The 22924-nt window shown below is 47.0% G+C and overlaps 1 protein-coding gene and 1 long non-coding RNA gene across 8 annotated transcripts in view; one reads left to right on the forward strand and one right to left on the reverse strand.

The window, feature by feature from the left end:
* The first annotated feature begins 130 nt into the window (after positions 1-130).
* Positions 131-2273, forward strand: LOC114862559 (uncharacterized). The gene is made up of 2 exons (XR_003786995.3): positions 131-268; positions 591-2273. It is a non-coding gene; the product is annotated as an uncharacterized LOC114862559 (long non-coding RNA).
* Positions 1673-22924, reverse strand: part of ppp1r12a (protein phosphatase 1, regulatory subunit 12A) — a 29890-nt gene continuing 8638 nt past the window's right edge. Inside the window, exons 2-28 of one of the 7 annotated variants that reach the window (XM_055511321.1) lie at positions 19010-19140; positions 17653-17771; positions 14574-14733; positions 13754-13898; positions 13604-13678; positions 13405-13496; positions 13167-13324; positions 12951-13072; positions 11994-12101; positions 11182-11400; positions 10931-11028; positions 10662-10775; positions 9928-10080; positions 9511-9672; positions 9301-9438; positions 8690-8780; positions 8287-8466; positions 8018-8192; positions 7442-7563; positions 7279-7344; positions 6428-6444; positions 6239-6335; positions 6002-6106; positions 5869-5916; positions 5115-5165; positions 4625-4636; positions 1673-3264 (exon numbers count right to left, since the gene is read on the reverse strand). In XM_055511321.1, coding sequence (XP_055367296.1) covers positions 3178-3264; positions 4625-4636; positions 5115-5165; positions 5869-5916; positions 6002-6106; positions 6239-6335; positions 6428-6444; positions 7279-7344; positions 7442-7563; positions 8018-8192; positions 8287-8466; positions 8690-8780; positions 9301-9438; positions 9511-9672; positions 9928-10080; positions 10662-10775; positions 10931-11028; positions 11182-11400; positions 11994-12101; positions 12951-13072; positions 13167-13324; positions 13405-13496; positions 13604-13678; positions 13754-13898; positions 14574-14733; positions 17653-17771; positions 19010-19140 — 3045 coding nt within the window. In that variant the 3' untranslated portion in view covers positions 1673-3177. Of the gene's footprint in view, positions 3265-4406; positions 4637-5114; positions 5166-5699; positions 5734-5868; positions 5917-6001; positions 6107-6238; positions 6336-6427; positions 6445-7278; positions 7345-7441; positions 7564-8017; positions 8193-8286; positions 8467-8689; positions 8781-9300; positions 9439-9510; positions 9673-9927; positions 10081-10661; positions 10776-10930; positions 11029-11181; positions 11401-11993; positions 12102-12950; positions 13073-13166; positions 13325-13404; positions 13497-13603; positions 13679-13753; positions 13899-14573; positions 14734-17652; positions 17772-19009; positions 19141-22924 lie in introns of those variants that run through there. The other 6 variants (XR_008695549.1, XM_029162879.3, XM_055511320.1 and 3 more) reach the window with 6 other exon arrangements.

Here is a 22924-nt window from a genome sequence, read left to right on the forward strand (position 1 = left end):
TCTTCCAGGACACAGTGTTTTCAAACCTTGTCAGTGTGGGTAAATGTAAGGAAGGTTGTCATTCCCAGCGTCTCCCAGTCTCTTCCTTTAATAACCGCACAGGAGGAGTGAACGCCTCCCACGCAGATCCCACAGACAGACACCCTGAGGTACTGGTGACTCACCGGACCGGCTCTGATCCGAGCAGAGGCTCAGCAGGACGAGCACAGACGGATCGAAGGTTTAACGCCACTTAAAATGGCCATAGTTCACTCATCTGTGTTTACAGGTCTGTACAACAGCTGTACTTCACATTGAACATTATTTATGTGCAGATGCATTAATTCAGCCAGTCAAAGTCAGTGAAATATAAGAGTTCAGAATAATTCAAAGCACAGATCAGTTATGTCAGTCATTTATTTCCTGGTTTGATTATTGTCCTGTGATGAAACACTGCTTGCAGCCATTATCTCCCACTGCTATAAATACACCTGAAGTGTGGACTGAGGTCACCGCTGCATATTTGTCGTGTTTCTGTTGGCTCTTGAGGAGGAAGTCAAGAATGAGGGGGCGCGAGAGTTGACTGGTTGTTTCCTTTCATTCCTCCTCAGACGCTGCCTTCACAAAAACTCCTAATCAACATTCCTGCAGCGTCTGGGAACGTAAAGAGGCTGTAAAATGAAACAAATGAAATGGAAAGCGCTCCCGTCGTATTAAACCTAAGGCTGCGTAATGGCCACTCTCCCCTTGACACGTTTTCATTTGTTTGACAGTAATGTTTCCGTCAGCAGCTATTAAGAGGCCGTTAGAGAGCGAGGAGCCTCCTGAGAGCTCGCTCCACCGTGAAATTATTTATCCAAAGGTGGGTAAGTATTTAGGAAACGCTGGTTTGGGCAGAGAAGGTTCTGCAGACGCCAGCCGTGACGAGGAAGCTGTGCTTTAATCATGTTAGTCAGTCAGAATGTGGGGAATGAATGAAGTGGAGCTCATCACGATTCGTTTGGCGGCGAGAAACAATAACGTGAAGGCGTCAGTGTGCGGCTCTGGAACCCGCCTCCTCCCATGATGCATTTCATGCAAGCTGTTGAGGTTTCAGTGAAAACACACTGTTGGGCTTTGTTTTGGTGACCTCAGCACAACGCCTGTTTTTGCTCACGAAGGAGAGGAGCGTTCACTCTATGGCTTCTGGTCACACTGGGTCACTGCTCAGGCCTGGAATGTGTCTAAAGGTCCTGATGAAGACATAAACCAGACGTTCAAAACTGGGGTCTGGGCACTTAGAGCAGATACCAGCACTTCTCCTCCGAGCTGGGACTCGAAGCAGATCCCACCAACGTGCAGAGACGAGTCCATCATTCCCTCTCGCTCTGCGTCCGAGTTGTTTTGCAAATCCTCAGATTACAGCGAGAGCGTGGAAGCAGCAGCACGGACACATCTGTGGGGGATTAAAGCTCAGAGAGGACTGTCAGTGTGTTAGTGAAGCAAAGCGTCAGACCTGTGAAGCGGCGTTAAGTCGTTACTGGAGGTTTAGAACATGAGGCGTTAGAAGCTATTGAGCCACAGTCTGACTCCATCTACTGGCATAAACGAGAACTGCAGCATGTGGGGCTCAAGACTCTTCTTCCATTACTACTGAGGATAGTGGTTGTTTTATTAAACTGGGTAAATAAGTAGGAAAATAATGAGGCGTGGGAACTTTACAATGTACAAGTTTATTTTTAATGAACTCTTCAGTGGTTGGTAGTCACAGCACAGCTTGCATGTATTAAGCCACACACCTATTTTACAAGATGACGAAAAAAAAAAAGAAAACGAAGTCAAACCCAGGCGAGATGGCCACAAATCCATCTGCAGTGACTTCAATTCTAAAATATCCTTAAAAGGCCACTGAAATGCATAAAATGGTTTCAGATGCATGAATATCGGATGGTGGTGATTTGCTTTAACCTGACATCAAGACTCCTCACATGGCATCGACAGTGCATGTAGACGTAGAAAGGACTGGGTTAGCAACACCTAGTATAGTCTTTTTTTATTATTTAGTGACAACACCTTGGCTAGAATACTACAGCTTTAAAAAAACTGGAAACAAAATGAACAGCACTCGTCCAAGATACTGAATACAACCAAAGTGAAATGTAGTGAAGCGATTTTTGCAAATCTCACAATGACTTATTTTGAGCTGGAGGAAAGAAGCAGTGAACCGCCAAGCGGCTCCTGCACCCAAATATTTAAAAAAAAAAACGAAGAATTAAAACACACCTTGCCGTCCTCTGGAATTTGTATACTTTTAATAGTAACAGACGGGAACCATAAACGCATGCCATGTGCTGGTCTCAAACAAATACATACAGGTATATACAGCATCACTCAGTACCTGCTAAAACAAAGTGAGAAATACAGAGTATAAACTGACTACACTACAAACTTAAAAAAAAACAAGACTGGGACGAGGGGCGGGAGGGCGAGCAACGGGAGCGGTGGAAGAGTGAGAAACCTACTTGTGATGGACTCGTCATTAAAGCATTAAAAAAATGCATATTGCACATACAGTGAAAGCTTAAATTCCACCAGGTCCGCCTCAGGTCGCCAACATTCCCTCTTGGAGGAAGACACAGAGGTACGATGACGGGGGAGGAGCGATCTGTGAGGGTGTGTGTGGTGAGAGGAGGAGTAGGGGGAGAAGTGGCACTTCAAGGGGTTAAGGAAGGAAGGAAAGGAAGGAAGGATAGATAGAAGGAGGAAACTGCACAGCACACTTACACAGGAAAGAAAAAAAAGTACATCAAATAAGAGATTGTGGCACAAATAAAATCAGGTGTTGGATAATATCTGTTCTTCAGTGATAGAGAGAAGATCGATGCGAGTGTTGCTTTTCCTCTTTATGTACATCTAAGGCTTATTGGTTAAATAGACGGCAGGCGGCCCCGCCCACCACACGCTCACAACCCTTTCTACCTTCGCTCTGTAAACTCAGTGGTTCTATCAGAACAGCAGCCACACCACCGAGTGGGTTGCCGTGGAGGAGGAGGGGTGGAGGTGCGACGGATGGTGGAGGAGCAAAGAGGACAAAGAGCTGGGAGGAGGAGGAGGAGTCTCGTCTCATCTGATGTCTGTTGCAATTAATATCTAAATGTGCAATTCCATTAGTCACTGCCATGGGGGACTAGAGGTGCAGTGGAGGTGGGGGCGTCGGTTCTACTTGGAAAGCTTGCTAATGACTCGAATGAGAGCTCCGTTCTCGTCCTTTAGTCTCTGGTTGTCTGCTTTCAAGTCTGGGAGCATCTGAAAGAGAAGAAGGAGAGAGAGGAGAGAGGCTCAGACAAGTCTGGACAGACGCACGCCGTCCGACCGGTCAGGCTGTTAATTGGAGCCAGTGTAAGCAGTCACACAGCAGCTCATGTTCGGTTCGGTTTTGTCCACGGGTCGCTTTTAAGTCGAATCCTTTCCGGTCAGGAGCTACTAGCGGACGCGCCACAGGCCGAGGGTTCTGGGAAAGCCATGCACGACCTGGACCGCTCAACACGGGCCAGACACAGACACTGATCTCCTGCAGAGATGCTGGAGCCGAGGGTCCTTTAAAGAACCAGTGTGTAAATGGAGCATGACGGACCTGGACACCTCAACATCAGGCTCTGATTGTTTTAGAGTGGTTAGCTTTAGCCATCCTCCCCTGTAGCGACCAGTACCGTGCTGTGTCATGTGCACCAGGCTCTGTTCTTAGTTCTTATGGAGGCCTGAATCCAGACAGTGTACAACACAAAACAAAAAATATGCAACCAATCAAAAGCGTTATTGCTTAACTGCAGTAGCGTCACTGTGTAACTGTTACTATTCTCAGAGACAACACTGAGAATCTCCACCAGGAGATTTCAGTCCCCTCAACACATCATTTGCTGATTACAGATGACAATCAAGCGCTGGTTTAAACATCTGATCATGTTCAGGAGCGTAATCGCTTCCTCCGTGAACGTGTCGGTGCATGCACTCATCTTGCTTCGTTGATGTCATCTGTTAAAACTAAACGACTGGGGCTCAGGCGAGGGGGAAGGAAAAAAGGTTGAGTCTCTGAAGGTTTGGGTGGAGAAAGGAAAGGAAGCCACTTCATGCAAGAAGCCAGAACAAGCCAAACACCTCAGCTTCCTGTGATTAAGGCATCATCAAGAGGATGCTTTCCTTTTCAGTACCTGAAGACGTCTGAAAAATTCACAAGGTAAATTTAGACCCCCGTCGTCTCATACTAACCCTCAGCCTGCTTTCCACCCTCGTGAGCGGTTATTTTTTAGCATGAGCGGCGAGGAAAACACTGTCAGGTACTGAGAAAGGAAAGTGTCCAGGAGTAAAAACCTCCCCAATCTTACAACCAACAACTCTGGGGAAGGGGGGGGTATACAAAACCAGTCAAGGTTGGGCGGCTGGGCACCTGCCTGTCTATGGGCGCGGGGCAGAGCGTGAATGGAGCGTGAGAAGAATGGGGGAGGAAAGGGGGAGGACAGAATGGTGGACAGACGGACGTGGCTTAGAGGTCAACGGTGGGCAGCTGGCTGCAGGCGGACTGCGACAGCTTCGCCACCACGCGAGCCAGGGCCCGGTTCTCAGCCTGCAGCCGCTCCTTCACCTGGCGCAGGGCCTGAACCTGCTTTACCTGGGGGAGGTTCTGCAAGAGGGGGAGAACAACACAGCAGAACAAAGAGGGAGAGAAGAGGGAAGTGTCACAGAAATAAATCAGGGGGAGAGGATTAATGGAGGAAGACAGGACAAAAGAAATTAAGAGAGAAGGAAAAAGGAAAACAGAAAAGGAAGACTGTTAGAAAACGGGGACAAATTCCAATCCAAGGAACGATAGAGTTTCAGGTTCAGAACCGGCGTGATGAGCTGCCTACAACCTGGAACAAACACACTCTTTATGACAGCACTCGAAGCTTTCAAAGGGCTGCGTCAATACAAGACCTTCAGATTACAGAGCGCCGCCCTGAGACGAGCCAGGAACGGATAAAGAAGGAGAACGAATGGAGCATTTCAGAGATGCCTGGACCATTTCAACCAGTCAGTAGTGTCTGTCTGTGTGTGTGTGTGTGTGTGTGTGTGTGTGTCTGTGTGTGTGTGTCTGTGTGTGTGTGTCTGTGTGTCAGTACCTTAAGTTCCTCCTCCATCTCAGAAATCTTCCTTTCTAGAGCTCTTCTTTCCTGTTGAGTGGAGGACAGCAGGTTAAGCAGCTGATCTCATGTTGTCATGGAGACAGCAAGCTGTACACACTGCATGGGTGGAAGGAGTGAGGGTGGAGCATCGGCACACACGAGCACAAACACACTCGCCAGTAGTGAGGCGTCTGTGAGCAACAGCCAGTTCACACCAAACACACTGTGATCTATGGTTTACAGGTAAGGCTGTCAACGTTTGGAGGAACAGTCAAAGTCCAGATTCCTAAAAGTCAACGCTAGCTAAACGGCTGCAGCTGGAGACACCAGCTTCATCAAATGAGTGGAGAAGCATGAACACACACACACATGCACACAATCTTTCAACAGGAACTCTATAATCCACACATCTCTGGAACAATCACAGTCAAGCAGCCTTGAGAAGGTGACAACACGCTGCCTGAGGTTCACTAAACAGGTGGCAGAGAGAAGGTGGAAGCCCTTTGACCCCAGCTATGAGGGCAGAGAGAGACGACAGCCAGCAGAGAGGAGGCCCATACAAAAACCAGGGTAAGATCATACCACCACTCAGATGATATTGGGGCCTGCTTGTTACCTTCAGACATAAACCATCAGCAGAGTCACTGTGATGTTTGAGCTTGATTGTATCAACATATTAGGACTCGATTTGTCAGGGTTAAACTTCAGAGACACAAGTTCTGTGTATGTTAAGTCCAGAATGCGTCTTTACCCTTCTCTCCAACTCGAGCTGTGACCGGTCAGCGTAGCGTTCCTGCCTCTGCAGAGACAAAACAACAGGAGCAATGAGACGTCGCCGCCGTGAAGCCAGTGGCGTGGGCTCGGAGGGGGCGGGGCCAGCCTACCTGTGTGGCCTTCTCTAGCTGCAGCTTCAAGTCCGCCAGCTCCAGGTCTGTGTCACGTAGCTGGGCCTTTAGCTTCTCGTTCTCAGCTGAGATCTGCTCGTAGAGCTGAGGAAACACAGCCGTCAACAGCAGAAGAGTTAACGTTTGTCTGGATCATTCTACCAACACAATAGTGCATTACCAATATAAGTCCAAGTTTAAGATCACGCTGGACGTGTGAGGTCACTAGATGTTTACCTTCTTGTAGTCGGTGGCATCGTCCCTGTCCAGTCGTCGCCGACTCTCACCATAGCTGTGGCTTAAGAGAACGTCGTTGCGGTCTAAAGATGAAGTGCTTTCATTCGTGCAGGAATGAAAAAATAATTATCAATATAGGGCGATCGCATGTTTTAGCTAGAGAGAGAATCACAAAGAGGTAGGACATACCTGGACAATCTGTCACTCTGTAAAGAAACAAAGACAAATGTTAATACTAACTCAGTAAACCGTGGGGTCAGCTGTAGACGGACAACTACAATAGGAAAGCATCAGAGACTGAATCAGTCGTGTTCAAATCCTCCACTCTGAGTCCAAGTTGGCCTCCTACAAACAGCTGTTTATAACACACTCTCACGCATGAGAACGAAGCCAGGCATCAGATAGGGAGGTCATGTCGAGGGTCCAACTTCCACCTATTTTAAAATGGCAGCCAGCTTCCTGAGGTTGACGAAGGGCGGTGACTGAACAGCTACAATCTGAGTCAGGAGCTGCTGAGAACCTTCCAAGAACATACGGTTTGTCCCATTGTATCATGGGAGTGTTTGTCTGTGCAGCTTTGTCAGAGGTGGAAATATTTTGCTGGGCATTTCTGCATCCATGTAGGAGTAATCACTTGTTTCCCATTAGTTGTGCCCAGTAAACATATCTGGTGGCTGTGCATTTTGTCTTCTCACTCCTGATATTAGTCAAACAATCTACTCTCAGCTTCATCCCAAACATGAACAAGCTGTTTGGTAACAATTCTAAACTTCTACTAGGAAAGGCTGACGCCACTGATTTATAACAGTGCTGGAAGGTCACCTCAGCCACCCAACAGTCACCACTAGATGAAGGGAGAGAGCAGAAAAAATTCAAAGCGTGCAGATGATGAGTGGGAGGGATGGGGCTGTGAATATCAACGGCCGGTGAACCTGCTCGGCCTCAACTACACGAGGAGATGAGAGAAAAGGAGCAGAGGGCAAAGCTAAGCTCCTGCTTAAGTCAGTCTGATCTACTTGTGCCTTGGTGTGTGTAGTTACCTGCGGCTCTCCCTTGGTGCTACCCTCCTCAGAGTCCGACTGCTGATCAGGGTCATTCTCATCACCCTGGAATTATTGAGAGAGACCGTTTCTTCCACATGATCACAGGGGTCGTGAACTTTTTCAACTCATGGAGATGCAATGAATATTTCAGGAAGCTCACATCTTGGGTCCAGAAGGAGACTCCAGTGGAGCGCCTCTTTTCGCGCGGCCGCCTGCGATCCCGTATGGAGCGGGGCTGAGACTTGTCCTCTCCCTCCTTCTCCTCCTCCTTTTTGTCTGTTTCTGTGTTTCAAGAAAAATTATTAAAAAAATACAAAAAACAAAAACATCTTCTTCTTACGATCTGCTTGTGACCTCTGTCCTGTATTTGATCCAACAGTGAGAAGTCCATAAGTTAATCCTAACAGGAATTTAAATTAATAGAAAGGTTCACGATGGTTTGACTGAACAGGGCCCAGCCAGGACAACAACTGGACTTGGCTCGAGTTCAGAGGAACAGAGACTTTGGTCGTGGGAGAACAAAGCATCCAGTGTTTCCCTTCAGTGGAACTGACTAAAGCTGCCTTTTATTTTCCCAGGGAGAGTTTATGGATTTATTCATTGAAAAGGCGACCAAAGCGCCACACATGTGGCAACAGATCACATCTCCAGCATCAAATGTAGATTAGCAGTAGTGAATCTACATGCTGTGCTTCTGTGATCACGCCCTTTGAAGTCGGCTCCTTTTGTTACTGACCTTTTTCTGTGTCTCTGGAGGAGCGGCTATAGGAGGAGGTGATGCCCGTCAGACTGTTAGGCCTGTTGAGGGAGCTGGAACTGGTGGACAATGTGGTGCTGGAGTAGGACGGGGTGGAGGCAGCGCTGACCGTAGAGATAGCAGCAGTGGAGGAGGAAGATAAAGACCGATAACGCTGGTGGAGGTGGAGAAAGGAGGAGGAGAACCATGGTCAGTGTCAGGGTGTAAAGTAAAGAGTCTCTGTAGGTGCAGCTAAAGGAGACACGTACCTCTTCAAAGCTGCGGTACTTCGATCGGTAATCGTCCTCTTTGGTCTCAGTCTCCTTCTTCTCCTCCTGCTTCTCCTTGTCCTGTTTCTCCTTCTCCTCCTTCTCCTCCTCACGAGTCTTTGGGGGACGACTCCTGCCGATTGTTTTCTCAGCTTCTTGCAGGTCAGTCAGAGTCACACCCTGGGAAGAACCTCATACTATTCAGGTTTTTGTATAGCCTGAACTTGAAGTGGTGCATTGAAAGTTTGCAGAGTGTCACATGTTCAGTTTGTAAAAGGATCAGATGATAAGTGCTGCCTGTGTACACATTACATACGCTCTCTGCTAGGATAACAGCCTCTATGAACCAGTCATCCACACACACTCATGCAGGTTGATCTTTTGGTGGGACGTTGTAACGAACCTGGGTGGACCTCCTCGACTGCCGAGCCTGTCTGGAGCGAGCTTTCCTCTGGGACTCTGACTCCTCGTCACGAACCGGTGTCAGGTATGACCTAAGGCATATACAAAGTAAATGATTTGGAAACAAATGCACAGTATTCATGCAACAGAGCCTTATTCTGGTGCTTTGTCTCTGGATCATGGCCTTTGTTGGCCACACACAAGCATCAGTCAGTGCAGCGTGGAGCCTCGGCCTTGAGGAAAATGTGCAGCTTCTGTCGACTTTCCTTATAAGGAGAAGTCGCTGGAGCGGCTCAGGCTGTGAAACGGCCTTGGTCCGGTCCCGCCATGACAGGCGGCTGATTTCAGTGCAACAGGAAGACGTCCACTTAGCCCTACTCAAACAGACGCACCCTCTCTTACGAGCCCTTCCCACGTTGTGTGTACAGAGCAGACGATCACACGCACTCCTGCTCTTAAACACAGGAAATGCATCTAGATCGCCGTTTCTCTCACACACACATACAAGGATGTTGCTGTACAAGCTGCGTCAAATCAATTAGAACTGACACCTCCACTTAAACGTAACCTGGGGTAACCTTAGTATTATGAGACTAATAGAGTTTGTGTTACCTGCGCCTTTCAGAGCCAGTGCCGGTGGTGGTCGTAGTGGACGTAGTAGACGCTGCAGTTGTAGTGGAACCAGTGTTAATGTTGGGGATAACTGCAGCAGAGTCCTTCTCCCGCTCTGCACTTTCCTCTGACCAGTACCTGTTACAACAGCAAAACGTCAGGCACAGCTGCACAGGCGCAGGCACAGGCCTGTCAGGAGAGCGCCCACACCTGCTGGTGAGACTGGTGGAGCCAGGGCGGGTGGAAGTGGAGCCCAGGCTTGAGAGCAGGCTGCGGTGGCCTGTGGGCGAGGTAACCGATGAGGAGGTGGTCGTGGAGGAGGTGGTGGTGGTTGTGGAGCTCAAATCCTCATGTCTTCTACCAAAGGAGCCGCTGTAGGATGAAAGAGTCACTAGTCAGACGGAGCGGTAGGCGAGAAGGCTGTGATCACACCCTTTTCATGCTATTTGAAACGTTAATTAAACTAAGTGTCTAAACTTACAGATCGAACACAATAAGTTCTTAAATGTCTCTAAAGTTCATTTGGAAATGCAATCAGAGGGACATGGAACAAACTGGCAAGGACATCAGCAGAGCAAAGACAAGGTGGGTGTGGATATGGCGAAGGCCCCGTGGAGGCTGGTGTACCTGCGGTAAATGCTGTAAGACTGGTAGTGGGAGGTGGGTGGCTGCCAGGGTTTAGTATTACAGGTGTTAGGGTCCAAGCTGGAGGTGGACGAAGACTTGGCTGGCACGTCCCGCGTGCTGCCGCTCCGCCCTAGCGCTAGCGTGTGGGACGTGCTGGTGTGTTGGCAGGCAGGTGGGCGAGAGAGGCATGTTAGCAGTGCAGGTGCGCGCACACACACACACACACACACACACACACACACGCGCACACATATAGTGGAGAACAAAACATACATCTTTAAGACAAACTATCGGTGCATTCATGTTATACTGGACAACACAGCACCTTGAGCAGTCACTGGCATACAACATGAATGCAGCTTTAGTCCATGTCAGGGCTTGTGCCATCAACAACCTGGGAATTGTGGTTTACTGTATGCACTTGTCTGTGAGTGGAGCAGGTTTAGAGGCACAGCAACCTGACAGGACAGGTACCATCATGCAGACTCTGCGGCAGTGAGTGAACGGCACTGGACACATTTGCATGGCTCCCTTAGCAGCTGCTGCTTTGAATTAAAGCACTCACGTTCATATCAAAAGCAGAATCTGAGCACAACGTATTAGATAAACGATAAAACTATCATTTATCTACAGAGCAGTTTCAGTTCCAGAGTTTTGGCCCTTGTAAGGGGGCCTACACATCAGATCAGGTGGAGCACAGATCTGATGGCCAGCGCAGGGATGGAGAGCCTAACCTGCGCTGGTAGCTGGGGGTTCGGTTGGTGGAGGTGCTTCCTTCACTGTTTTTCAGGTCGTCGTCCCAGCGCCGCCGTGTGTACGAGCCGCTACGTATCAGGGGAGTGGAGTCCCTGGGGAATCACAAGCAAGCTAGTACACAGACTCCAACAGATAATGACATGTATACAGGACAGACTAGTCCACACGATATCTGTTCTTTATGAACTATAGAACAAAAGCAGCTTTGCTGGTTTGCAGCCTCTGCCTCTGGGCTGCAGGTATTTACCGGTTTTCCTTCTCGTCTATGTCTGAAGTACTGGCCAGCCTCCTGGGGGCGGTGGGGGTTGGGGTCACATAGGCAAGCCGGGTGATTTTGTCTTTGTCCTGTAGGCAGAGCAACTTTTGAGGAAAATGTCTCAAGACATTTCAGGGTAATCACCGGGTACTAGTGGAGTTGGCATTTAATAAACTTGAGCATTTAGCTTTTTCCTGTGTGTGTGCGTGTGTGTGTGGGAGGGGGGGGGGGGTGTCACCAACCTTTTCTTTGTTGTCCAAAGTTGAGGAGAGGCGAGGGCTGGAGGCAGAGCGCATCACGCCGGTCGTGTCCTTCTCCCTCTGCGTCTCCTTGGTAGCCGTGATCTCGGCTAACGCACCGTAGCTGCCGGTCTTCCTCAGACCCAGACGCCACGATGCGGGAGACTCGTCCTTCCTCTCCTCCTCCACTTTAGCAGTGACCTTTGCAGTAGGCTGAATAATCTGACAGGAGAAAATAGAAAATAGAATATGTGCACAAATGTAACCAATTAAAAGCATGAAGATGCTGAACAAGACCTTTAGTTTGGTGAATAACACACAGGGTCAAAAGGTCAGCCTTTAGTTTGGAGGTTTAAATGACGGGGCATGCCAGTTAGGAGGTTCAATCAAACCCATAAAACCTTACCTGACACCTTAGAATCAATTGCTGAATTATTTAATAGTAAACCTGAGAACATGCTACTCTCACAGAGGGATAACGAACGGTTTTATTGAACTGGTGATGCGTCTTAAACGTGGGATAGTGTCCAAATTAAAGTTTACACACAGGCTCCAGCCACACAAACACTTTCATATCAACAGAAGGGGACGAGTCACTAAAATACAGAGAAGCCCAAAGAAAAGGTGATCGCACGACTAGGACGGTGCAGTGACAGAGGTGGTAATGACGCCACGTACAGTTGATTAATGCAAGTCAGTGATAGGGAGCTTTAACCAGCATCGCCTGGATGGAGCCAGGTTAGGGGGTGTTAACGTCATCAGTGCACAGGTGCATGTAGGATAGACAACAACTCTGGGGCACACCAAGGCCTCACCATGGGTTTTTTGGGCACTAGAGAAATGCCGGTTTTGCGCAAGCCTTGACGCCACAATGCAGGACAGCCTGGCTCCGCCACAGGCATGAGGGGGGTAATATAATCAAACTAAAGCCAACCAAGACAAGCGCCCAGGGTGGGAAAGGTGCAGAGAGAGGGAGGGGAACAGAGAAAAGAAACACAAGCTAGAATAAGACAGCAGAAGCAAAGGAAACACTTCATGGCAGAGAGAGAGATTCACCACTCAATGCTTTCTGCCAGTCCAGCTGGTGAGACACCCAACAAACACCTGGCATGGTGCTTGGTTCAGTTTATTAGACAGAGGACACTGATGTGTGAGCCCTCGGGTTAGGTATGACTGACAGATCATAACAAGAGAGGGAGACAGCGAATAAGCAGGAAAACATCCACATTCAGCTGGACAGTGAAAGAAAAGAAGCATTAAACAAAGCTGCATTCATGAGCGTGAAATGATAACTTCAAAGCTATCCTGAGTTAAATGTGGCCATAAAAACACTTTTGAACATTGGGCTCCTTCTAATTAAACGCCTGTCCTGACATTTGCCCAGCAGAGGGCAGCAAACTCAAAAAGAGGCCGGTAGCGTGTGAGCCCTGGTTCTCTGCTCCACAACAAACATGATGTCAGCCTACTGCTTCTACTGGAGCCTCCTTTAGGGGAAACCTAGGAGCATGCACAACCGGACACCACTCTCCTCTGAGCGGCTTGTTGCCACATTTATGGCTGGTGAGAACGCGCTCAGGGCTTCTGTGGCATTTTTTTGTTAGTGGTTGCTGCGATACAAAATCAAGTCAGGAAACTATTTAAATTTGATTCATGTCCTGAAGCGAGAGCTTGAAAACTTATTTGACCGACTGACTGTGAAATTAGATTTGTCTGATGGTGTTTGTGACTTTCTATTTGATATGGCTGAAGCTCCACCTCCAGTCTGCTCGTACCTTCTTTACCGGCGATGTGGGGGTCGTCACCTGGTTGATGGGGCTGGTTGGAGATGACGTACTGATGCCAGTTGGGACGGGTGTGGTGCTGTTGCTCACCGACGCTGAAGGCTTGCTCTTTTCTGAAGAAACAAGGAGACGACAAGACACCGTGCTCAGTGAACAATGTGTTGTTTCATGTGCAGCAGAAAGGTTCAGTTGGCTTCAGCACAACACCTGCTTCATTCTCCGACTCAGAGTCCTCTTCCTCCTCTTCCTCGCTGGAGCAGCTTGACTCGTCCTTCTTCCCGTCTTCTTCTTCATCCACCTTCTCTGGTTCTAGGGGCTCAATGCGTGGAGTCGTCTTCTCTGGCTCTAGTAGCACAGTTTCTTTGCTGTATCAAGCGAACGATTAAACCTCCGATTAGTTATGGTTGCCTCCGGGTTTCATAGTTTATTGTGTTGAACTACTTACCTCTTGAGGGGTTTTAGTAACTGGTTGTTATCTCCAGTGGTTGTTGTTTCAATTAAAGGCGATTTCTTAATGTCTTTCTTTTCACTCATGAGCTAGAATAACGGAAGCAAACGTAAGTAATTATTACAAATCCTGGAAATAAAAAATCTTGCTTAATCACAATCAAGCATTTTTACACAGAACTGCCATATTAACTCACCAGGTTTTGTTTCTTTTGCAGCTCCTCTAAGTATCCTAGAACATCTTCATCTGCTACGTCAAACGGGGTCTGGCCCTGAGCAACAGCGACACAGGTTATTTAATGTATAATATACACAACAGGTGCCGACAACAGGCTCCAGTTTCTCACCATTTTATTAATGAGGTCCATGTCACACAGATTCTCCACCAGAATCCTACACGCCTCCTCTTTGCCCCAGTGTGCTGCCGCATGCAGAGGAGTCCAGCCATCATAGTCTTTAATATTTACATCATACCCTGCTTGGATTAAAAGCCTGCACATGAAGAAAAGCACAGTGTCATTCAATATTCATGGATGTGTGTGAATGTGACAGTTCTACAGGTCTGAATAAGAGATGACACGTAGATCATGGTTTAATCTTAAAAACATGTAGAGTGTAGATGTTTGGATTCTCTCTCTCTCTATCTATATATATCTCTCTCTCTCATATATATATATTATATATAAATATATATAATATATATATATATATATATATAATATATATATATATATATAATATATATATAAATTAGAGAGAGAGAGAGAGAGAGAGAGAGAGAGAGAGAGAGAGAGAGAGAGAGAGAGAGAGAGAGAGAGAGAGAGAGAGAGAGAGAGAGATGAGAGAGAGAAGAGAGAGGAGAGAGAGAGAGAGAGAGAGAGAGAGAGAGAGAGAGAGAGAGAGATAGAGATAGAGATAGAGATAGAGATAGAGATAGAGATAGAGATAGATAGATAGATAGATAGATAGATAGATAGATAGATAGATAGAGAGATAGAGAGATAGAGAGATATATATATAGATATATCAGTGAAGGGCAGTGAGGGTGCATCTACATGAAAGTCTACGAACTAACTTTGAGCAAACATTAACTGAATGGTTTGGCTCATAACAGGAAGTATGACCAGAGAAGATTACGTTTAGTCTACGACTGAGACCTTTGCTTACTTTAAAACCTCAACGTATCCCTTCGCGGCCGCCACATGGAGCGCCGTCCCTCCAGACTTGGCATGTCGGATGTCCTGGATCTGGCCGCTGTTCACCCACTGCCGGGCGTCGCTCAGCATCACGCGCTCCTCCTCTTTGCGGGCTGCCTCGATGTCCACCCCTGACGAGTCGGATGAGAAAGACATCAAGGATTACCCCGTACGCAAAAAGCTGCAATGTTGAACCCAAACGCTTCAGAACACGGGTGACATCAATGCCCTAAAAGTTACAGTTAGGCATGTAAATGTTTAGAATCCACTACATTGGTGTGGCTGTGGAGACAATATTTCATTACACAGCCATGAGATGAATCCTAATTAAACACTGCTGTAATAATGCAGTGGTAATGACAGCTATGACAAGTCTCCTCTACACTAGATGCATTCCATGCAGCCACTTCCCTTTACTCAGCCAAGGCCTGATGCCGTCCACATGGGACAGAACAACAACTATTTAAATGTTAGAATTTGCTGTAAAGCACTTTAAGAATTCAGCTCAAGCAACCAGTCTGATCCAACATTCTGTCAATGTGACTATGGGTTAGTGAGTGCAAACACACAGGCCTCAGCTGGTAAAGTGGAGGGGGGATATGTCTCAGCTATAGGCTGAACGCAGGGACTCTGTGAAACAGGCCTGCATTGTCTTGTTGACACCTGGTTGGAACTTGAGCCGGGCTGAAACACGCTGCTGCTGCTGAAGTCACGGTCTCCTCAGCTGAGTGTTAACGATGCTGAGCTACATAAACAGTGATTCAAGTGCTCTGGGGTAGAAGCCAAAGCTTCAGCTGATCTTATGGTCTCAAGGACGCATCACTCATTTCATACGACACCGTAGACAACTGTAGGACTGCCTGGAGCTTTAAACCAATAAAAGAGGACATCTGTGCCTGCAAGGGTGGCGTGAATAAAGGGCAGGCGGAGGAAAAGTCTAACATTACCCAGAGGTTTATCCCCACGTAGTTAGAGACAACAAGCAGATCACGGAACAAAAACACGACACCCAATTCTCAAACAAAGGCATTTGTTTCTGCTTTTTCATGAAATCCACAGTATCATTGTGCATTATTTAAGCCGGACCCGTCACACTGAGATGACTAGAGACATGTATGCTCAGCCTCAGCCTGGCATTAGTTCAAATCTGGGTTTTTACTACAGAACAGCACGGGACATCTTCTGCCCAAACACTGAGAAGCTATGGTCTCGGTTTATTAGACATCATTTAATGAATCAACCTTGCACACTGCTTACAATATGTCTAGTGAGGTTATTATGCCGCCTGTCGTGTCAGCAGAACCGAAGCTAAGAGAGACCGTGCCCAAGCAAAAACCATCTGAGGTTGTCGCCTAGAGCGGGCAGCAGGTGCTGGCTGAGCTGAGGAGGGCTGCAGCCCGTCCACTCACCCGGCTCAACAAGAGAAGCACGGGTTTGTCCCACACAAGGCTGAGCCATGGCCAGTAACACGTTTAACCCCATGACCGACATCTCTGAGAGGAGAAAAATCACATTACAAACACAAGTGTTACACAACAGCTCGTTGCATAATGTTGCCTGCTACCTCTAGCATAGAGAACTGCGCTGCAAATTGTCTGCAGCTGCCCTCGGGCCACAGTCATTGCAGGCCCACTGTTCTGTAGAGTTCTGTCGGAAAGCACTTCATGAACACACAGTGGGCACATGAAGGGTTGGTTGGTGAAAACTATGAGCATTAGGGCTGAACACAAGGGTGGGGTGGTACATCTGTGACGGCATATCTGGATTCGGGGGCTGCTCCTCCAGCTGCCTCCAGCCTGTAAACCGATGCACGATTCGTCTTCTCAGCCCAGATCGTGGTTTCAGTACCGTAAAGACATTCACATAAGTCAGTAGTGCTAAAATCAGCTGCTGTGTCATTTCTGCGGTTGCCATAGACACAGAACTGGTTACCATGGCAAACTTAAAACTCTGACATCAGCGGCACAGGAAGCCCCTCCTCTCGCTGCGTGGGGGTCTAAAGATATCATTAGTGATGGAGCTTAGAGGACGTGGCCGTCAGATGCACCGACCGCTGCCAAGGGCCAAGATGCTTGAAGTTCGGGTGGGCGCGAGTCTTGTTGCATAACACAGCTGAAAAGCATAGAAGGCAGCAAACACCACTCTGGGTGTAATTATGACTGGATCCCATTTGCTTTCAAACCTTTCGGGGTCTCATGTTTGAATGTGACAGCATTTCCTGAGGCTTGGTCAGAATAACAGTTGGCTAAACAAACCGTATAAAACACACATCTGGATCTTCAGAAGTCGTCATAGATTTTTAAGTGCATGCAGCTACGTGGGGCAGTGCTGACAAAGCTGCATGTGAGCTGCAGTTCACACCCTACTGTCAACTATTTGAGTAGGACGCAAACATGAACGAGTGCCTGTGCCGCGCAGGGCAAAGCAGCCAAGCAGAGTTATTGAACACGAGCTGAGGAGCACCCCTCTGGCCTGGGGCCAGTAAACACGTCTGTGCGTGGCCCGTAACCACAGGGGAGGACCTTCATCTCAAGAATGCTCGGCCAAAATAGAAAAACTTGACTTTTCAGTTCCAATCATCACATGAGAGCTCACAACACGGCTGGATCGCTTTCTATGTTATGCAAGTTCTCTTCAAGCAATGAGGTATAAAACAGCAGGTGACTGACACACAGATGATTCAGATCCATTTAAATACTTGATAATACATGTTCATACAAGCATGAAATACAAACAAGGCCCCTGTTAGCTACGCTGCCTTTAAGTCGCTTATCACATCAGGGTTGTTTCTAAATACATGATGACACTTAACCTTGATATTCAGTGAGCACATGTTTGTCTCAAACTTTCCAAAACAAACGGATTCTGTCTCCACTTCATCCCCTTGTTGTCCCATAATCTGCTGGCGCACACTGTATTGACCGTATTATCAATGGCTACAGACACTGCAGTCCATCTGGACACATGCCTGAGTGGTGATGGAAGCATGGTTGTGACAGTCCACGATGACCCGGGGGTCAAGGTTCATGATGTCTGCAGAACTAATGTACCTTGTCGCTTGATCTCGTTCTGCAGAAGCTCCTCCATGGCCTCCTCTTCAGCGATGTCCAGCGGCGTCTCACCCTCACTGTTCACAACTCCTACATTGGCACCCTGGCTAATGAGATACCTGCAACACATTCAAAGCCATGTGTCAGAGCTTTGAACAGTTTGCTCAACCTTGAATGTTGTTATAAGCATAAAGGATTCAAGGTCCGGCTGAGCCATGCGTCCTCACTACTTAAATCAGAGACAATCAAAGTCACATTTATCTTTGTATCCATGGTTACGTGGAGGTTTTATCCTGAAAATCTTTGTCATTCGACAGCCTGGATTCAGCTGTTTTCAGTTAAAGCTGTGGTGAGATGCAGGCCCTTCTCGTTAGGCTAACACCACTTGAAAAGCACTAGATGCTTATGACTTACCCCTAAATGGCAACTGACTGGCTGCAGTAACTTTGCAGAGTTTTATATCGTCTTGATTGGACCTTACATTCTGCCCGTTGTGGCCCAGCTCGACTGAGCTTGATGGCTCTGCGGTCCGAGGACCACTGTGGGCTTCTAAACCAACCCTAGCATTAGCGGTGGTGACATCACGAGCCTGGCAATACAGTCCTGATTTGCAGTTCCTGACATGATGTCTCCATTACGCATGACCTTTTCATTTATCACATGGAAGTATGTGTTACCTGTAACGGTGTCGTGGAATTACTGCAGCAGCCGCAGACATGAGAAGCACTTCTGAAAACAGTGCAGCCATTTTGTTTTTTAGTTCAGTAAAATCTGTCTGCCAACCCTCTGAACTTTTTGGGAAACATCAGAGGTGGGAATTAAACTGTCGCCAAGTTTATTTAACACAACACAGAACCAAAGCAGGTCAGAGGCACAGCCCCAGCCTGCTGAACAATGAGTACAACTCAGCTCCTTTAGCCAAGTTTGGCCTGTTTAAATATCCTCTGATAACATCTGTCTCAGTCTTCTCACCTGAAAAAATACAAAAAACCCTGCACAACCCCCGGGCCTGATTACAGATATGTAGTTGATGAGCCGATGTGTATGTGAGCCACGTGTGCTACTGAGAACACATCATTAATCAGCTGTGTAGAATAAGGAAGTTATGATTGTTACTTTTAAAGAAAAGGCGCCTTATTTTTTTCTGAACTGCAACTTCATGACATTCACGTGAAACTTTAACTGCCAAATTAAAGTGTACAGTAAAAGCTGGTTCTTCATGCTAGCACCTCACAGACCCTACTGCTAAGATGTTTTAATGTAAACCTAAGACTTAATGGTTTAACAGAGCAGTGCTGCAGTCACAGAAAAGACAGAAAGGACTATAGATACAGAACAGGATGCTTCCAAGACTTACTCTGCTATGTCTAGATAGCCACAGGAGGCAGCAGCGTGGAGGGGGATCCAGCCCTCGTTGTCCGGTTGGTTGATGCCGGCCCCATGCTCCACCAGGAACGTCACCATGTCAACGTTGTCATCTATGCAAGCCTGAGAGAGAGAGAGAGAGACAGAGAGAGAGAGAGACAGAGAGAGAGAGAGACAGAGAGAGACAGAGAGAGACAGAGAGAGAGAGAGAGAGAGAGACAGAGAGAGAGAGAGAGAGAGAGAGAGACAGAGACAGAGAGAGAGACAGAGAGAGAGAGAGAGACAGAGAGAGACAGAGAGAGACAGAGAGAGACAGAGAGAGACAGAGAGACAGAGAGAGACAGAGAGAGAGAGAGAGACAGAGAGAGAGAGAGAGATGAAGGAGGAAGTTCAGTAAACCGTACACCCTGCCATATGCGTCCTCAGGCCTTAGTCCATTTTCTGCACACATGTGAGTGTACGTCAGTGGCTATAGTTACAGGCACAGAAATAGCAAAGCATTGTCACATGCATCTGGCTGTTGGGGAATTCTAGCAGCTGGAGTATTCCCATAATAGTTTTTTAAAATTCCACATAGCGGATTGCTGTCTATTCCCTACTTCATTTAGAAAAAAAAAACATAAAAATTACAATATTCAACTTCTGACATGTAGGAACAGCTTCACATGGTGGTTTTGGTTTGATCAGTATCGGGTCAAGGCTTCAGTGCACTTTGTTTTTCCACTGTCGTTCTGCAGATCACCTTGTTGTGTGTTTGATGTGAGGAAAGGTCTTAACCTCAGGGTCTGTGTCTGCAAAGCAAAGTGCTCATGTGGAGAAAAGCTAAATCTGCAGCTTTCTAATGTCCTACGTAAACACTGCACATCCATCTTTTTACAGTAGATGACTACAACTATGAGAACCACTGGACTACACAGCAATTACAATCAAACTTTGCCTGTGACCTCTAACCTCCGGGCTGAGCCAGGACTGCTTCACAGTCTCTCTCTGCGGTTGCTCCGACAACAAAAGCGTTGACAGGCGAAACAGATACACGAGCACACAGCGGCCTCACGTTCAGGGCACCCGACTATCGGGCTGGAATCCTTCTCCAAATTTGGGTCGTTTACAACGCCGTACATGGCCAGAGATGAAGAGTGGCTGCAAAAGCCTGACTGGGCTTATCTGACGGTGTGTGTGTATTGGGGGGGGGCTACTAAAGCGTTTATTCAGGTATAGATGAATCTTTTAAACAAACTGGATTAATCCGACTAATACAGTCACGGTTACACCTCTCTCAAGTGAAATGTCAGCCTCGGAGGCTGGTGAGCTGGAGGCCATGACACACTGTGGTTCCATCCATTCCATCTAGGGCAGGTTTGTGGCTCAAGGCTTCAAAATAAAGTACAAGGAACAATTGACACTAATCATTAAATCTACATTCAATCATGAGACAAAACCAGTTTCACTATTTTGGAAATGTATTCATTTACTACATCTGATTAAAATCTGTGGTCCATATGCTCTCGTAAACCTTCCCCCTCTGCCCTACCTTAAGCACTTATCTCTTCAAAGGCTTCTCATTTGCCAAGAATGGAAACAAGCCCCTTATGGTGAATACGGAGCTGGCTGCGTCCTGTTCTACACGTCAGCAACCTTCCTTCACTGACTGAAGGTCCCTCTGTGGTTTATATAAATGTAGACATTAGCTATGCCAGCAGGCTGAGAAATGAATCAGAGCAGAGCAGGGTAATTTGACAATCAATGCTTTTATATTTAGAAACACTGTGGTCTTAATCCTGTTTTACACCTCACAATCAGCTCTCGTGTGGCATATAGGGCCTGTGCTGTATTCACAGAACATGCAGTGAGCCACTTTCAAGCCAACGCTTTGCCATTTAAACCAGTTTGGCCAGTGTGACTGAGGGAGAAGGCAGGAGCCCCCATCATGCTTCAAGGCAGGAGGAGAGTTCCACAAACGTTTCGGTCGATATACATAAAGTCATGCACATGTAGGCCACATTTAAGGACCATGAAAACTAGTGAAACTAAAATTATTATGATTATTAGGGTGATGTGTGTTTGTGTATTGGAGGTTTCACATCTGGCTCAGCAGCATGTGGCCAAAGCACATTAGACATCTCTTGATGTATCCTGTCAGTTTGCCAGACATGGCTGCAGGATGAGTCCTCGCTGCCCTGTCAGATAAAAAGTGCTCTCTAATGGAAACCGATGCTTCTAGGAAGCTGATGCAAGACCAAAAATAAAATCCCGCACTAACCAAATCAATGCACACAGGATGCTTCGTTTGATTAATCGATAGACTTTAATGTGCGCTGTGTGTCCAGCTTCTGAGAACGGCTCGTTTTTGTCCATTAGCCGTTGGTATGTGCCCGGCAGTCGAGCATGAAAAGCAGTAAAAATCACTAAGCTCCGATTAGAAATTAATTGAAGTTGAAAACTCTGAACTGTGGTCAATATGAGTCAAAGGTCCAATCTGAGGAAACTCCATAATCCACTGAAAGCAGGTATTAGGTGGCAGGAAAAAAATGCTCTGACACTGTGCAAAAGTGAGAAATGTGAGATTTGTATCAGTTGAAGAGGTCACATTAAACTACACTCAGCTGATGAGAATCAATGGTTATATTAAAAAGTGCAGCACAAAGCAGCTGATTAGCTGCTGTAGATCGTCACAGACTTCTTCCCAACTGCCACAAAAATGGGTCGTCTGTATACGAGCTAGTGCACTCTCAGGAAGGTGGACTTGTACTTGCCACAAAACGAACCAGACTCAAGTGGCACTTCAAGAAAGTGTAAGAGAGACTTCACTGCAGTGAGTCTGAGATAATATAAAGAGCCTGAAGGAAACATGACATACATAAAACAACTGGAGGTTTACACAGACACGCAAGAATACAAGTTTCTTATCTCATATTGACTTTTAGGAAGCGTCAGTGAGAAAAAAAAAGTAAAGCAGGAGCATTAACGTCACCGTGGGCCTGCACGCGAAAAGCAGGAATGCTTGGTTCCACTGCAAACATGAGCCATGTCACTCACAGACAAGGCCTAAAAATGCAACCGCTTATGTGTACCATCAATGAGGCTGCCCCGTTGCCATGACAACAAAGACAGAAAGACAGTAAGGGCCCTGGGTCTAGCCTCATCGGGATATTTTAAGAAATTATGAGAGAGAGTCAAAATCTGAATCTAAGTGCTTCAACTCCAATCTTACATCCTCAAAACAAATTCATAAAAAATAAATGGGTGGGTATTTATTTGTGTGTGTGTGTGTGTGTGTGTGTGTGTAAAGAATGGTGTATTATCTCATGGGCCTTTGTGCAGAGAGCTAAATGCCTAATTTAGCAGCTCTCCACAGGTAGCTCCTTGACTTCCCTTTAGAGAAAACTCAGATGGCGAAGTGAAACACTACCCCACACTGAAGCACAGGCAGCTGCTCCACATGGCAGCACAGTGGACGCCCCAATGTAACAGCCTCAAGTGACAACTGTACACCTGAGTGATGTCAATGAAGCATCAGCAGGTTTCAGAGATGGCACATGTTGTAAATGAGTCATCTCTGGTTGTGCAGTACAGAAACCCATCAGCAACAACACACACAATCAGTATTCATCTATCCATGACAGACACACACACAGGTCACCTTCCCCAGACAATGAATGTTGTATGCTTTCTCTTAAGCTTGCACATTTTTTGCCTTTATTTGCAGTGCTTTAAGAATTAAACTATTTAAATCCTAACTCAACAGGGATGTGTCACAAAAACATTCCTCTGGATAAAACACGAGAAAAAAAACGTCTACTGACAACAACAACAACAACCAACTAACTAATGTATTATGACAGAGGAGCTGTACAAGTCTGGCTCCTTAAAGGCCTCTCTCCTGCTTTATTGCCTCCCCCCCTCTAGC

Source organism: Betta splendens, chromosome 9, assembly GCF_900634795.4.
Source record: "Betta splendens chromosome 9, fBetSpl5.4, whole genome shotgun sequence".
Lineage (NCBI taxonomy): Eukaryota > Metazoa > Chordata > Actinopteri > Anabantiformes > Osphronemidae > Betta > Betta splendens.